At 41.3% G+C, this 14,540-nt stretch overlaps 1 protein-coding gene across 1 annotated transcript; it reads left to right on the forward strand.

The window, feature by feature from the left end:
• Window positions 1-9,842: 9,842 nt before the first annotated feature.
• LOC110495921 (ARF like GTPase 4Ca) lies at window positions 9,843-13,070 on the forward strand. Its single transcript, XM_036952422.2, has 2 exons — window positions 9,843-10,093; window positions 10,198-13,070. The coding sequence occupies exon 2, from the start codon at window positions 10,353-10,355 to the stop codon at window positions 10,929-10,931; it is 579 nt and encodes a 192-aa protein (XP_036808317.1). The 5' UTR covers window positions 9,843-10,093; window positions 10,198-10,352; the 3' UTR covers window positions 10,932-13,070.
• Window positions 13,071-14,540: the final 1,470 nt, after the last annotated feature.

The raw sequence follows: 14,540 nt of genomic DNA on the forward strand, positions 1-14,540 counted from the left end.
GTGCCTCTGTCAGGCAGTGTGCAGCTTTCATGGTCGGAATTTGTGTTCCGTGATTCTACATTCACAGACATTATTAAACATAATTTGTCTCAGTATGGTCCTACACAAAGGAGCACAGTGAAAGAGTAGCCTAGGCTACAGTGTTTTCTGGGGAGGAGGTATTGGACTCTTGGGCTAGTGGCCAGTTGGCTTGTTTGCTAATTTAAAGCATTCCTAAGCATTTGCATCAGGCTGATTCATGAGATCAATCTCATACTGTAGATAAATAACACAATTAATTGTAGACTTGCAAAAGGAATCCATTTTTTTTGTTGCATTTCCATAAAAAGATGGACTTTTAATGAGGTAACTGATTAATGAATTAAGCTAAAACAATTCTGGAATTAATGAAAACACAAAGATATTATAATGAACAACAAATCACAGTAATATATGGATGGATTAAATACTGTATGCAACAGGATCTCACAAACTAATTTCCAGTCTTGACGTTCGTCCAACTTGCGCCAAGGTCTAATTGCGAGGCTGCAGTCAAACGTCAAATTATGCCGTCAAAAAGTGAGATTGGGTTGCAGACGCTCTTATCCAGAGCAACTTACAGTTGGTGCATTCATCTTAAGATAGCAAGGTGAGACGACCACATATCAGTCGTAGTAAGTTAATTCTTCCTCAATAAAGAAGTTATGAGCAAAGACAGTGCTAGTAAGACCAGTGCAAAAAAAAAAAAAAAGGGTTCAATAAGTGTTCTTGGCCCGTCCCCATTAGAGACCCCCGTTTGGTTCCAGGTAGAATTATTTTGGGTTTCATGTAGAAACCCTGTGGAACAAGGGTTATACGTGGAACAATAAACGGTTCTATTTGGAACCAGAAGGATTCTTCAAAGGGTTCCCCAATGGAAACAGCCAAAGAATCCTTTTAGGTTCTAGATAGCAACTTTTTATTTTTTAGTGTAGGGTTTCAGACATTTTCGGAAGATGGACGGGGACTCTGGTGTCCTAGCACCAGGGGGAAGCTGGTTCCACCATTGGGGTGCCAGGACATGGAAGAACTTTGACTGGGCTGAGGGGTTGGAGAGCCAAGTTGGGATATAAGTTTTGACCAGAGCCTGAAGGAAGGGCAGTTCCCAAAGCTGCTCAGTAGGCAAGCACCACGGTCTTGTGGTGGATGCAGCTTTGACTGGAAGCCAGTGGAGTGGTGACATGGGAAAACTTGGGAAGGTTGAAAAACAGATTGCCTGTGGCATTCTGGATAAGTTGCAGGAGTTTGATGGCACAAGTGGGGAGCCCATTCAACAGATAGTTGCAGTAGTCCAGACAGGATATGACTAGTGCTTGGATTAGGTCCTGCGTCACTAGTTGTTTGAGTTCATGAGATGCCTTGGTTTATCTGAGTTCAAGCGATATGAGAGTGGCTACCGAAGCCAAGGCATTACACATAGTTAAGTAGAAGGATGTTTAAATATATGACACTTTCTCGGTACCCAATATTGAAGGTAGAGCTCTCATTAGAGCCTAGCAAAGGGCACTGCAGCAGTTGAATCAATGTAATTTCCATAGCTCTGATCTAAATGTGCCACCCCATCAATCAAAAGAGAGGAGGATGAAAGAGAAAGAGGGGGAGCAAAAAAGAGAAGGAGAAGAGTGGCCAGACACCATTGCATTCCTAAACGTATAGATCACGTCTATTATTGTGTAACTGTGTTCTGTCGCACCTTTTTATAATAATAATGGGGTTAATTCATTAAACTAAGTCTATGATAATTATTCCTCCCTAACGGAGACAGACTCCCCATGGTGACGGAGGGGCACCTTCAGTTCCCTTCTTCCTGCTTCCATATGAGTCACCATGGCGATGAACATTCCTTCCTGCCCGTCGCCTGGTTACAGCTCAATGGCCTTCATCGTGCGTGCTCAGAGAGAGGGTCACGCCATTGTCTGGGGTTCGACCCTCTGCTTGTGAATCATGCATAAACCAATGAATGCCCATGAGACACTAAGCAGCCCAGACCATACACAGCGTATTGGAACATTGAGGATGGCTGTGAAAGAAATCCTCACGCAAATGCAAAGTACAAATGCAAAGCAGGCCTACAATCATCACTTTCTCAGATAAGCTTCAATTCCTCAGCTTGGGACAGGGCAGGGGTTTAGTTTCCCAGGCCCATGTTTAACCTAATGTGTTCTTTAATTTCTCAAACTGTAAATGAACTGTTATTGGCAAAAGAGGTGCCTAGGCTAGTGGGGTTTAAAGACGTAGGACGCCCTTTTGAGTTAATGATGATGTGATCATTCGTCTAACGATGGAAGATGTTGTGACCTGAGGGCGATGCCTGTCCCATTTACTAAATGTTGTTAGATTTCATATCTTGTCTCCCTGGGATCATGATAATCACCTCTGTCCCTGACTCCTTGTGTGTGTGTGTGTGCGTATGTGCGTGTGTATGTGACTTTATAGGGAGGGAGAACATATTGGCTGAATGTGCTGCATTGATGATTTGCTGTCTCCATGGTAACCTCTCCATATAAACACTTGCCAAGGGAGTGAGCTTGCCTCTGTCTGAGAAGAGGGGGAAAGCACTTGAGCTTCTACTGCCAACAGCCTGACACTGAGGGAGAGAGAGGGGGAGGGCTACACACTCTACAACACTACACACAGTAATCATCTTAAATCCTGTTAATTTCAATTTAATGTTTCTACAATATTCAACAATATTTTATCTGTGAAAAATGAATAACCGAACCGGGCAACAAAAGCCTGCTAACCTAGTTTCAGAAACCAGTGTAGGCTAGTTACAGTTGTCTTACTCTCTAGGCCTGGCCATATAAAAATGCTGTCCTAAGCAGTATACCAAATGGCCTTGTTTTTACTTTTCCTGTTCACTTTCTCACTAACGTCCCATGGAGTCTTGTAGATTACTGTATATCATACTGTCAGGTGTCAGCACACGAGAGTAAGCTTACTGTCAGGAGGACGGGAGGAGGACAGGACAGGAGGGAGTAAAGGTCTCACTGGTTCAGCAGCGAAGGGTTAATGGCACTCTCTTTCTCTCTCTCTTTATCTCTCCAATCCAGGCTGCATCCCATCCGCCTGGGATTGGGAGTCCCATTTAGGGTGGCGCACAATTGGCCCAGTGTCGTCTGGGTTTGGCCGGGGTGGGCCGTCATTGTAAATAAGAGTTTGTTCTTAACTGACTTGCCTTGTTAAATAATGGTTACATTTTTTATAATCAATATGAGGTTATTAGACCATCCCCTCTTCTAACCTCTCCAAATGAGAAGGTGATTTTTATTAGAGGTCGACCGATTATGATTTTTTAACGCCGATACTGAATATTGGAGGACCAAAAAAGCTGATACCGATTAAATCGGCCAATTTTGTAAATGTATTTGTAATAATGACAATTACAACAATACTGAGTGATCACTTATTTTAACTTAATATGATACACCAATAAAATCAATTTAGCCTCAAGTAAATAATGAACCATGTTCAATTTGGTGTAAATAATGCAAAAACAAAGTGTTGGAGAAGAAAGTAAAAGTGCAATATGTGCTATGTAAGAAAGCTAACGTTTCAGTTCCTTGCTCAGAACATGAGAACATATGAAAGCTGGTGGTTCCTTTTAACATGAGTCTTCAATATTCCCAGGTAAGAAGTTTTAGGTTGTAGTTAATATAGGAATTATAAATCAAAATCAAATAAAATGTATTTGTCACATACACATGGTTAGCAGATGTTAATGCGAGTGTAGCGAAATGCTTGTGCTTCTACTTCCGACAATGCAGTAATAACCAACGAGTAATCTAACCTAACAATTCCAAAACTACTACCTTATACACACAAGTGTAAAGGGATAAAGAATATGTACATACAGATATATGAATGAGTGATGGTACAGAACGGCATAGGCAAGATGCAGTAGATGGTATCGAGTACAGTATATACATATGAGATGAGTAATGTAGGGTATGTAAACAAAGTGGCTAGTGATACATGTATTACATAAAGAAGCAGTAGATGATAGGGTACAGTATATACATATACATATGAGATGAATAATGTAGGGTATGTAAACATTATATTAAGTAGCATTGTTTAAAGTGGCTAGTGATATATTTTACATCAATTTCCATCAATTCCCATTATTAAAGTGGCTGGAGTTGAGTCAGTGTGTTGGCAGCAGCCACTCAATGTTAGTGGTTGCTGTTTAACAGTCTGATGGCCTTGAGATAGAAGCTGTTTTTCAGTCTCTCGGTCCCAGCTTTGATGCACCTGTACTGACCTCGCCTTCTGGATGATAGCGGGGTGAACAGGCAGTGGCTCGGGTGGGTGTTGTCCTTGATGATCTTTATGGCCTTCCTGTGACATCGGGTGGTGTAGGTGTCCTGGAGGGCAGGTAGTTTGCCCCCGGTGATGCGTTGTGCAGACCTCACTACCCTCTGGAGAGCCTTACGGTTGTGGGCGGAGCAGTTGCCGTACCAGGCGGTGATACAGCCCGACAGGATGCTCTCGAGTGTGCATCTGTAGAAGTTTGTGAGTGTTTTTGGTGACAAGCCAAATTTCTTCAGCCTCCTGAGGTTGAAGAGGCGCTGCTGGCCTTCTTCACGATGCTGTCTGTGTGGGTGGACCAATTCAGTTTGTCTGTGATGTGTACGCCGAGGAACTTAAAACTTACTACCTTCTCCACTACTGTCCCATCGATGTGGATAGGGGGGTGCTCCCTCTGCTGTTTCCTGAAGTTCACAATCATCTCCTTAGTTTTGTTGACGTTGAGTGTGAGGTTATTTTCCTCTATACCATTTGTATTTCATTAACCTTTGACTATTGGATGTTCTTATAGGCACTTAAGTATTGCCAGTGTAACAGCATAGCTTCCGTCCCTCTCCTCGCTCCTCCCTGGGCTCGAACCAGCAACACAACGACAACAGCCACCATCGAAGCAGCGTTACCCATGCAGAGCAAGGGGAACAACTACTAGAAGGCTCAGAGTGAGTGACGTTTGAAATGCTATTAGCGCGCGCTAACTAGCTAGTCATTTCACTTCGGTTACACCAGCCTAATCTCGGGAGTTGATAGGCTTGAAGTCATAAACAGCGCAATGCTTGACGCACAACGATGAGCTACAGGCAAAACGCACGAAAGTGCTGTTTGAATGAATGGTTGCGCGCCTGCTTCTGCCTACCACCGCTCAGTCAGATACTTACATACTTGTATGCTTAGTCAGATTATATGCAACACAGGACACGCTAGATAATATCTAGTAATATCATCAACCATGTGTAGTTAACTATTGATTATGATTGATTGTTTTTTATAAGATAAGTTTAATGCTAGCTAGCAACTTAACTTGGCTTACTGCATTCGCGTAACATCTGTTGTACTGCCCCTGAACAAGGCAGTTAACCCACCGTTCCTAGGCCGTCATTGAAAATAAGTGACTTAACTGACTTGCCTAGTTAAATAAAGGTATAATTTTTTTTTTACAGATTTCCGATTGTTATGAAAACTTGAAATCGGCCCTAATTAATCGGCCATTCCGATTAATCAATTGACCTCTAATTATTATACCAGGAGTGCTGCAGTAATTGTTTCTTAGCCTACAGTAGATTTCTGCCATACAGTCATTCTAAATAGGCTGTTCTGTGTTTTAGCCACAGAATGAAATAGTATTCTATTGTATTGCATTGTATCTCTACGGTTTTAACCTTCATCGTTGCTTAAGTCTGAGCACAAAACTAAGTCTACTGGGTGTTGCTATTCTCCATTGAATGCATCCTTGTTGTGTCTATACCTTGACACGTTTCCTTTCGTCTCAGGAACAGGTCAAGGCTCTTGAAATGGCCAGTGCCTAGCAACAGAATGGGTCCAATGTGTTCAGATGTGTTGAGTGGTCTGCTTTTCCATTTCAATATGTATGTTATTCTAATCCACACATCATTTCAAGCTCCTATAAGAAATTGTGAGTATGTGACAGGCTGCCACGTTTGATTTAATCTATAAATAAATATAATTTAATAGAATAGTATAGAATACACATTTTTTTTTGTTTGTTTGTTTAAAGACGATATGCAAATCCTGCTTCACAACAGCTTGCGTGTGTGTATGTGTTTCTGTAGATGCATGCGTGTGTGTGTACAGTCGTGGCCAAAAGATTTGAGAATGACACAAATATACATTTTCACAAAGTCTGCTGCCTCAGTTTGTATGATGGCAATTTGCATACACTCCAGAATGTTATGAAATGATCAGATGAATTGCAATTAATTGCAAAGTCCCTCTTTGCTATGCAAATGAACTGAATCCTCAAAAAATCTCCACTGCATTTCAGCCCTTCCACAAAGGACCAGCTGACATCATGTCAGTGATTCTCTCGTTAACACAGTTGTGAGTGTTGACGAGGACAAGGCTGGAGGTCATTCTGTCATGCTGATTGAGTTTGAATAACAGACTGGATGCTTCAAAAAGGAGGGTGGTGCTTGGAATCATTGTTCTTCCTCTGTCAACCATGGTTACCTGCAAGGAAACAAGTGCTGTCATCATTGCTTTGCACAAAAAGGGCTTCACAGGCAAGGATATTGCTGCCAGTAAGATTGCGCCTAAATCAACCATTTATCGGATCAATAAAAAACTTCAAGGAGAGCGGTTCAATTGTTGTGAAGAAAGTGCCCAAGAAAATCCAGCAAGGGCCAGGACCATCTCCTGAAGTTGATTCAGCTGCGGGATCGGGGCACCAGCAGTACAGAGCTTGTTCAGGAATTGCAGCAGGCAAGTGTGAGTGCATCTGCACACACAGTGAGGCGAAGACTTTTGGAGGATGGCCTGGTGTCAAGAAGGGCAGCAAAGAAGCCACTTCTCTCCAGGAAAAACATCAGGGACAGACTGATATTCTGTAAAAGGTACGGGGATTGGACTGCTGAGGACTGGGGTAAAGTCATCTTCTCTGATGAATCCCCTTTCTGATTGTTTGGGGCATCCGGAAAAAAGCTTGTCCGGAGAAGACAAGCTGAGCGCTACCATCAGTCCTGTGTCATGCCAACAGTAAAGCATCCTGAGACCATTCATGTGTGGGGTTGCTTCTCAGCCAAGGGAGTGGGCTCACTAACAATTTTGCCTAGGAACACAGCCACGAATAAAGAATGGTACCAACACATCCTCAGAGAGCAACTTCTCCCAACCATTCAGGAACAATTTGGTGACAAACAATGCCTTTTCCAGCATGATGGAGCACCTTGCCATAAGGCAACAGTGATAACTAAGTGGCTCGGGGAACAAAATATCGATATTTTGGGTTCATGGCCAGGAAACTCCCCAGACCTTAATCCCATTGAGAACTTGTGGTCAATCCTCAAGAGGCGGGTGGACAAACAAAACCCCACAAATTCTGACAAACTCCAAGCATGGATTATTCAAGAATGGGCTGCCATCAGTCAGGATGTGGCCCGAAGTTAATTGACAGCATGCCAGGGCAGATTGCAGAGGTCTTGAAAAAGAAGGGTCAACACTGCAAATAATGACTCTTTGCATCAACTTCATGTAATTGTCAATAAAGCCTTTGACACTTATGAAATGCTTGTAATTATACTTCAGTATTCCATAGTAACATCTGACAAAAATATCTAAAGACACTGAAGCTGCAAACTTTGTGAAAATGTATATTTGTGTCATTCTCAAAACTTTTGGCCACGACTGTATGTTTGCGAATGGGTCTGTGCATGTGCGTGTGTGTAGTCTCCATTTTACTCCCTACTGACAAAAGAGGCCGTGTTTCAGCACTGTTTCTCCCTTCACCTGTAGTGTACCCTCTCCTCTGCAGGCAGGCTGTGTCCACTGGACCATAGCAGAGGCAGTACCAGTTACACTGGAAATGGAGTGGAAGACAAAGTCAAGGGACTTCTGAGTGTGTGTTGTCGATTTCAGATAAGGAAATATGTCAAACCTCGCTGAACGTAGAACTAGATAGAGCAGAAGTTAGAACATAAAGTGTATCCTCATTTAGCTGTTAATCAGGCTTTCAGGTATAATATACAGAAACCGTAGGCTATTAAAATTCCTTTGTTTGGCACCAAATGTTATTTTAAAACTAACAATGTACAACATGAACTAAAAGATAGTTCTGGAACCTTGAAAGTTACACCAGATATTACAACTACATTACATAGTAAGATAAGATTTGGGCTACAAAGTGATGATTGCGGTATTGTCAGAAATGCTACAAGCCTCCAAGAACGCCAAGCAGACTTGGCCTGTGTCATTATTTGCCCCATCAAAACGACAGTAACACCTGTGTCCCAAAATGGCACCCTATTCCCTACATAGTGCACTACTTTTGACAACATCCAATGGCTCTGGGAAAAATGTGTGCACTACAAAGGGAAAAGACTGCCAGTTGAGACGCAAACTGAGAGAACTGGAAGGAAATCAATGTTGCTGCTGCCTCCTTTTGCCACTGAAGCCCTTTACATTAGAGCTACTGTAAAATGCATGAGCCGGCCTGGCTGGAAGGGTGTCTCAGGTGTCAGGCAGAAGGACTGGTTAAACACCAATAAAGAAGAAGTGACATTTCACATGGAGAGAGAGAGCTAGAGAGAGAGAGAGATAGAGAGAGCTAGAGAGAGAGAGAGAGAGAGAGAGAGCTAGAGAGAGAGAGAGCTAGAGAGAGAGAGCGCAATAGAGAGAGAGAGCAAGAGGAAGAGACTCCTATTGTCTTCCTATAGGGAGCTGGATAGGGCAACATGATTTGCAATGTGTTGATTTGTGAAGTCTCAGCTTTCTTAATTTTATTGATCCCAGCTCCCACCACATGCTGCATCAATGAGCCATTCAAGGATAGAAAGCAATTAGTGGGGAACACAGCCCTGTTGAGTCAGGTTGCACAGTTAGAAAGGCCTCCCTTGACTGCATCCTAATGGGAGCATCCTTCTTTTCTCTCTCTCTCCCCCCTTGAGATGAGCTGTATAATTAGTTTGCCTTTTTTGGGGATAAAACGTTTTTGTATGAAGAAACAAAATATATAGCCTATTAGCCAAAAAGTCAATATGTTGCAGTGTGTGTATTTATGCATAAACTATTTAGTTACAAAGCATAGGCATACACTAATAGTCCTACCCTAAATTGTCTCATATATGATTAGGAAAGGCTGATCCGAAAATAAAATGCAGCGCTGGCTGAACTGTGATAAATGGAGAAAATATTAGGTGCTTAGATAATAACCCATGAGGCAGGCTGTACATTAAAGGCCCACTCCTTAATTTGAAAAACAATAAAACGGCAGCCCTGCCACTTAGTTAGCTATAAAGCTGAAGGATGGAACTGGAAGCCTACTGAGGAGTTGTCCTGACATCTAGTGGTGAATATTTTCAACACATGCATTTTTTTGTAATGCGCTGTAAATGTAGGCCTACGTGCCACGGGTGATTCAATAGAACTTGCCATGGGTCATAAAAAAAGGCAATAGGCATACCTGGCAACAACAAAAATAAAAACACCTGGCAAAAATGTGTGTCTAAACTCCACCTCCTCAATTATGGATGCAGTACTCATGTCATAGGCCTACATATTCTTCATTTTTTATATTTATTTGTATCTGTATGTCATAGCCTACAAAAGGTGCTAGGAATGTATTTTAATAAATACATTCATGAATAAATAAATGTAACACTGTACAAAGTTTTGCCTAGGAACCTTGGTGCAGGTTGCTTGCCGCTATGCACATGTGGCACCGGTAATGTGAAGTTGCGCCCCTCCATGCTGAACTCTATAACATTCCTGATTTGTCTGCTGCGCGAAGGCGGAGTCTCCTAGTGTAGTAGACTAATATGTGTGCGCAAGGCTGAATGGTAACCACTGTGGCAACCTTGTGAACCAACAGTCTCTCCACAGCGCTTCGCGTCAGGATGTTCTTTTTTTCGCTGATAACAGAGATGTTCTGAATTTCGGCTACCTGGCCTCTTCAGAGAAGGTCAGCATTTGCATATTAATTCACTTCAAGATGAGATGTTAATACAACAACTCGTGGTGGATTGTTAGGCAGCATCCGATTATTGAATAGCATTTGTTGCTGCAGCTGTATGCGTCGGGAGCCAACGTGCCAGAGGTGACTGCATCCATCGCAGCTTTTATACACTAAGGGGACTGATGACAATAACAATTTCGGATAGTATTTAATTGTGACCGTGCGCTCTTCTCCAATCCATACAGGTTATCTACTTTGAGAAATGCGTGCTTGCAGAATGCAATAGCAGATGATGGAACAACAATTACTTTTTTTCACGGAGATCTAAGATATAGCCCATATGTATGCTTAGCATAAAGCAGGTGCCTCATATTTGACTTCTCATTCACCAGTGCGTAAAATGGGTAACAGTTTTTCTAACATAGCTGCTTTTCAGTCCCTGCATATTGTCTTGCTGGGTTTAGATTCCGCCGGTAAAACGACTGTCCTGTACCGCCTGAAATTCAACGAATTTGTGAACACTGTTCCCACAATCGGATTTAACACCGAGAGGATAAAACTAAGTAACGGTACCGCCAAAGGGATCAGTTGTCATTTTTGGGACGTCGGGGGACAGGAGAAGCTAAGACCGTTATGGAAATCGTACAGTCGGTGCACGGATGGCATTATTTACGTAGTGGACTCAGTGGACGTGGACAGACTAGAGGAAGCCAAAACAGAACTACATAAAGTTACCAAATTCGCAGAAAACCAAGGGACTCCACTACTGGTGATAGCCAATAAGCAGGACTTGCCCAAGTCTCTACCTGTCCATGAGATTGAGAAGCAACTGGCACTGCATGAGCTCAGCCCTTCTACCACTTACCATGTCCAGCCTGCATGTGCCATCATAGGTGAAGGGCTCCATGAAGGCATGGATCAACTGTATGAAATGATTGTGAAACGAAGGAAATCATTGAAACAAAAGAAAAAGAGATAAAGACTCATTACTGTAAAGTTGACCCCTATCTTCTGAGCTGCCTGCTACTGTACCATGACTTTTGCCGTAGTAGGTATGTCAGGTGATTCTTGTTATGCAGAAGGTTACACTTGCAGTGTTTTAAAAAAAAAATGATACACTGTATAGCTTTGGGGTTATTGGTGAAGTTAGTCACTTTTAGCTGTGCTGTTACATTCAATCACACATAGGGAGGAAAATAAAAAGTTGCCTCTTGCTATCAGAAATGTCCTTGACAGGCTGGTACCTGTTTGTTGCTGCTTCACAGTATTTTCTTGTCAATAGTTTTTTCCCCTGGAAAGTGAATGCCCTACACAGCCATTTTTGACAGACTGGAGTAGCAAACATTATTTCCAGATTGGAATGAACGTCATTAATCAATATCAATGTGCTTATAATTTTTCCACTTTGCATGCTCTGTTTATGTCACTAACACATTTTGAGAGAGACCGTCCATTTCGTTCTAATATTTCCCCTACTCCTTCGATAACTGGGCAAACAGTGCTGTTTTATAGTAGAATACAATAGCCTATATTGGGTTTAATGTGTCTTTCAAATAAAGAAGGCTATTCATAATTTGCACGTTTCATCACAATATTGTTTTGAATGTTTGTTTTATGACTGATGCCCAGCTGAGCATTCTACTCAATGCAGTGTCAGTAAGTGCCAAGGAAGATTTAGTCTGAAGTGCATTACTGTGGCTTGGAAACGCGATGACATTCCGAAAGGAAGCAAATAATTAGTACGAAAAGCTTTTGTCATTATTGTTATGTCGCCAGATTGACTTTAGATGCAGTATAACTTTAGCTAGCTAGCTAAGATTGAAGGGAGCGCAAACATTTGTTTTGCTAGCTAACGTTAGCGTTGTTACCTATTTCTTGACAAACTTTGCTATCTCACGACAAAGTTGTTTTCTACTAATTATTTGTCTTCTTTAGCAATATCATCGCATTTCCAGGCCACGATAGTGTAATTTTAACGAAACAGTCATTAGCCCCCGTTCAGAAAGACTGAGCATTAAATCAGTCTGACATCAATATGCTGCGGTATCTGTAGAACGTTGATAACAATGGTAACGACATGATGGAGGTGCAACCCCATGAGACATTATGGTTGAAATCCAAACATTTAAAAGACACACCCGATCCCCTCAGCCCTCAAAATAAGTGGACACTTCTGATGATGTTTCATGACGTCTGACAAGTATACACTTGCAGGAAAAGGGGCAAGGGTGGAAGGAATGATTTTTAAATGGACCACCCATGGCCGGATATTCATCACTCGTTCATCCTGCGATGATTGTGTTTTCATATAATGATTGTGTTTTCATATATGCGCTACAGTCAATTATGAGTGCATGTCTACTTATATTAAATATCTAATTATTAGTCTACTGTATGATAGCTAGCAAATTAATTAGCTTACTAACGTTAGCCTGCCTAGCTGAAACTTATGAAGGAGGAAAATGTTTTACTTCTACAATTTCCAAAAGATAACCAAACAAAAACATATTTACATTTTACAATATGTGTTTGTACCGTCGTGTGCATTAGTAGCACATTTTCTAACTTATTTGCATAATTTTTTACTTACACTTGTTTGTTGACTTCTCCATTGACGCTGTTTTTAAGTTTTTGTGGACTTTTCTTAGTGGATGTACAATCGTCACTAATTGAATTATGGGGAGTTTCAGGCCCCAGAGTGAACATAATTGTAGACTCTCAAAGCCGACTAAAAACAGGGGCTGAGGGGATTACGTGGTAAACTTCCCTTGCTTGGCTAATCATTTGAACCGCCCTCCAATATGGCGACGGGGATTCCGCAAGGGCAGAAGGGTAGGGTAAGTGGACAAGGGTGTGTCTTTTTTAAGTGTTTGGACTGCAAACCTATGTGTTCTAACTTCAATAGTGTGATACTCAGCCCCGTTCTTATTGCTACTTCCTCGGCTACATTGGTAGTAGTTAAATAAAGGTTCCATACATTTAAAAAAAAAAAACGAAATGTACTGTTTTTTTTGTATTATTATTGGAGAATTAAAGCTAGCCAACAATAGAAAAAACAAACTGTATGTACAGTAAGACAAACCATTTTTTTCCAAAATTAAAATGTTTGTCAACAAAACTTGTGTACTTTTATTTACTTTCCTGAGAGGTATTGACACTTAATGGTATGCTAATAAGTGTGGAGGTAATTTAATTTAACTGAAATTTTTACTAAATTTAAATGTGGAGATTGTCGTCTGTTTGTCCAATGCAGAAGGATTTGTGTTGAAATGGTTTTTATCTGAGTATATCTTTACAACTGTGTTATAACAGTATATTTTCTAGTAGGAGGTAGAATATTTTAAAAAATGAAGAGCTATACCAACATAAATTATTCATTCTTAAATTTACAAACTGCTTGTACAGTGTGACAAAAATGTGTGCGCACAGTCACATCTCAGGTATAGAGGCTAATGAATTTAGGCAGATTATTTTTAGGTTTTACCTTTATTTAACTAGGCAAGTCAGTTAAGAACAAATTCTTATTTACAATGACGGCCTACACCGGCAAAACTCGGACGACGCTGGGCCAATTGCATGCCGCCCTATGGGACTCCCAATTACGGTCGGGTTGTGATAGAGCCTGTATTCGAACCAGGGTGTCTGTAGTGATGCCTCTAGACTGCTGCGCCACTCGGGAACTGGTGAGGATGGGACATCCCAGACCAGTTCATGCTAACCAACCACACACTTTACCCTTCAAAGAAAGGGGCATTTAAAAAGAGGGACACAAAAATACATCACACCATGATTTTTGTATTTATTATTTTCAGTATTATACAACAAACCCAGTGGGGAACTGTCAGGGCCCTCTACGCCCTCAGAGAGGGCCTAAGGATAGACACAAATCTGTATATATTTTTATATACTATAATTTGTCATTTTATTTTCATTGATTTAACATTTTTTTTTGTCTTAATTGTATTGATCTTCCTATTGAATTTCTTCAGTTTGTGTTGGAAAAAGAAGGGTTAATATCCAAGAGAAAAAATATCCAATCATAATTTTTCTTTGGTAGTCTCTAGGTAGGCCCTCAGGCTTTGAATGGAAGACACCAGCCAAAGTCATTAAAATTGAATTCAATTAGAGCAGCATTTTGGAATGACAGTAGAATCAACCAATCACAAATTGTCATGTAATAGGTGGGACAATTGAATGATGCCTAAAGGCCCTCTAGAGGGCCTAAGTATACGTCACTAATTCAGAGCCAATAGCGAGCCTTATCTTTTTACAGTGAGTGTATGTAACGATGGTGATGGCAACTGCAGAGAGAGTAATTGAGGATGATGTGGTGCCTAAATTGTTAGCATCGCCCTTTTCAACTTTTAATGAAAAGTTTAATCTTGTACAGACCGGGAGACCAACTCTTGCACTGCCTGATTTGGTGCAACGAGAAAAGAGTTTTGAAGGGCATTTTCAAGTTAATAATTATGAGCGCTATCCGTGGATAACCGGCTGTGAGCTGACAAACAGGCTTTACTATTGGAATTGCCTACTCTTCAGCACTGATAATAGCTCAACTTGGACAATTGGTTTCAAAGATTTAGCC

The sequence above is a fragment of the Oncorhynchus mykiss genome, chromosome 18 (assembly GCF_057628025.1).
Source record: "Oncorhynchus mykiss isolate SJ-2025 chromosome 18, ASM5762802v1, whole genome shotgun sequence".
NCBI lineage: Eukaryota > Metazoa > Chordata > Actinopteri > Salmoniformes > Salmonidae > Oncorhynchus > Oncorhynchus mykiss.

What these genes read in the sequence shown, in the direction of transcription:
- LOC110495921 (XM_036952422.2), top strand. Translation starts at nt 10,353, where the DNA reads ATGGGTAACAGTTTTTCTAACATAGCTGCTTTTCAGTCCCTGCATATT.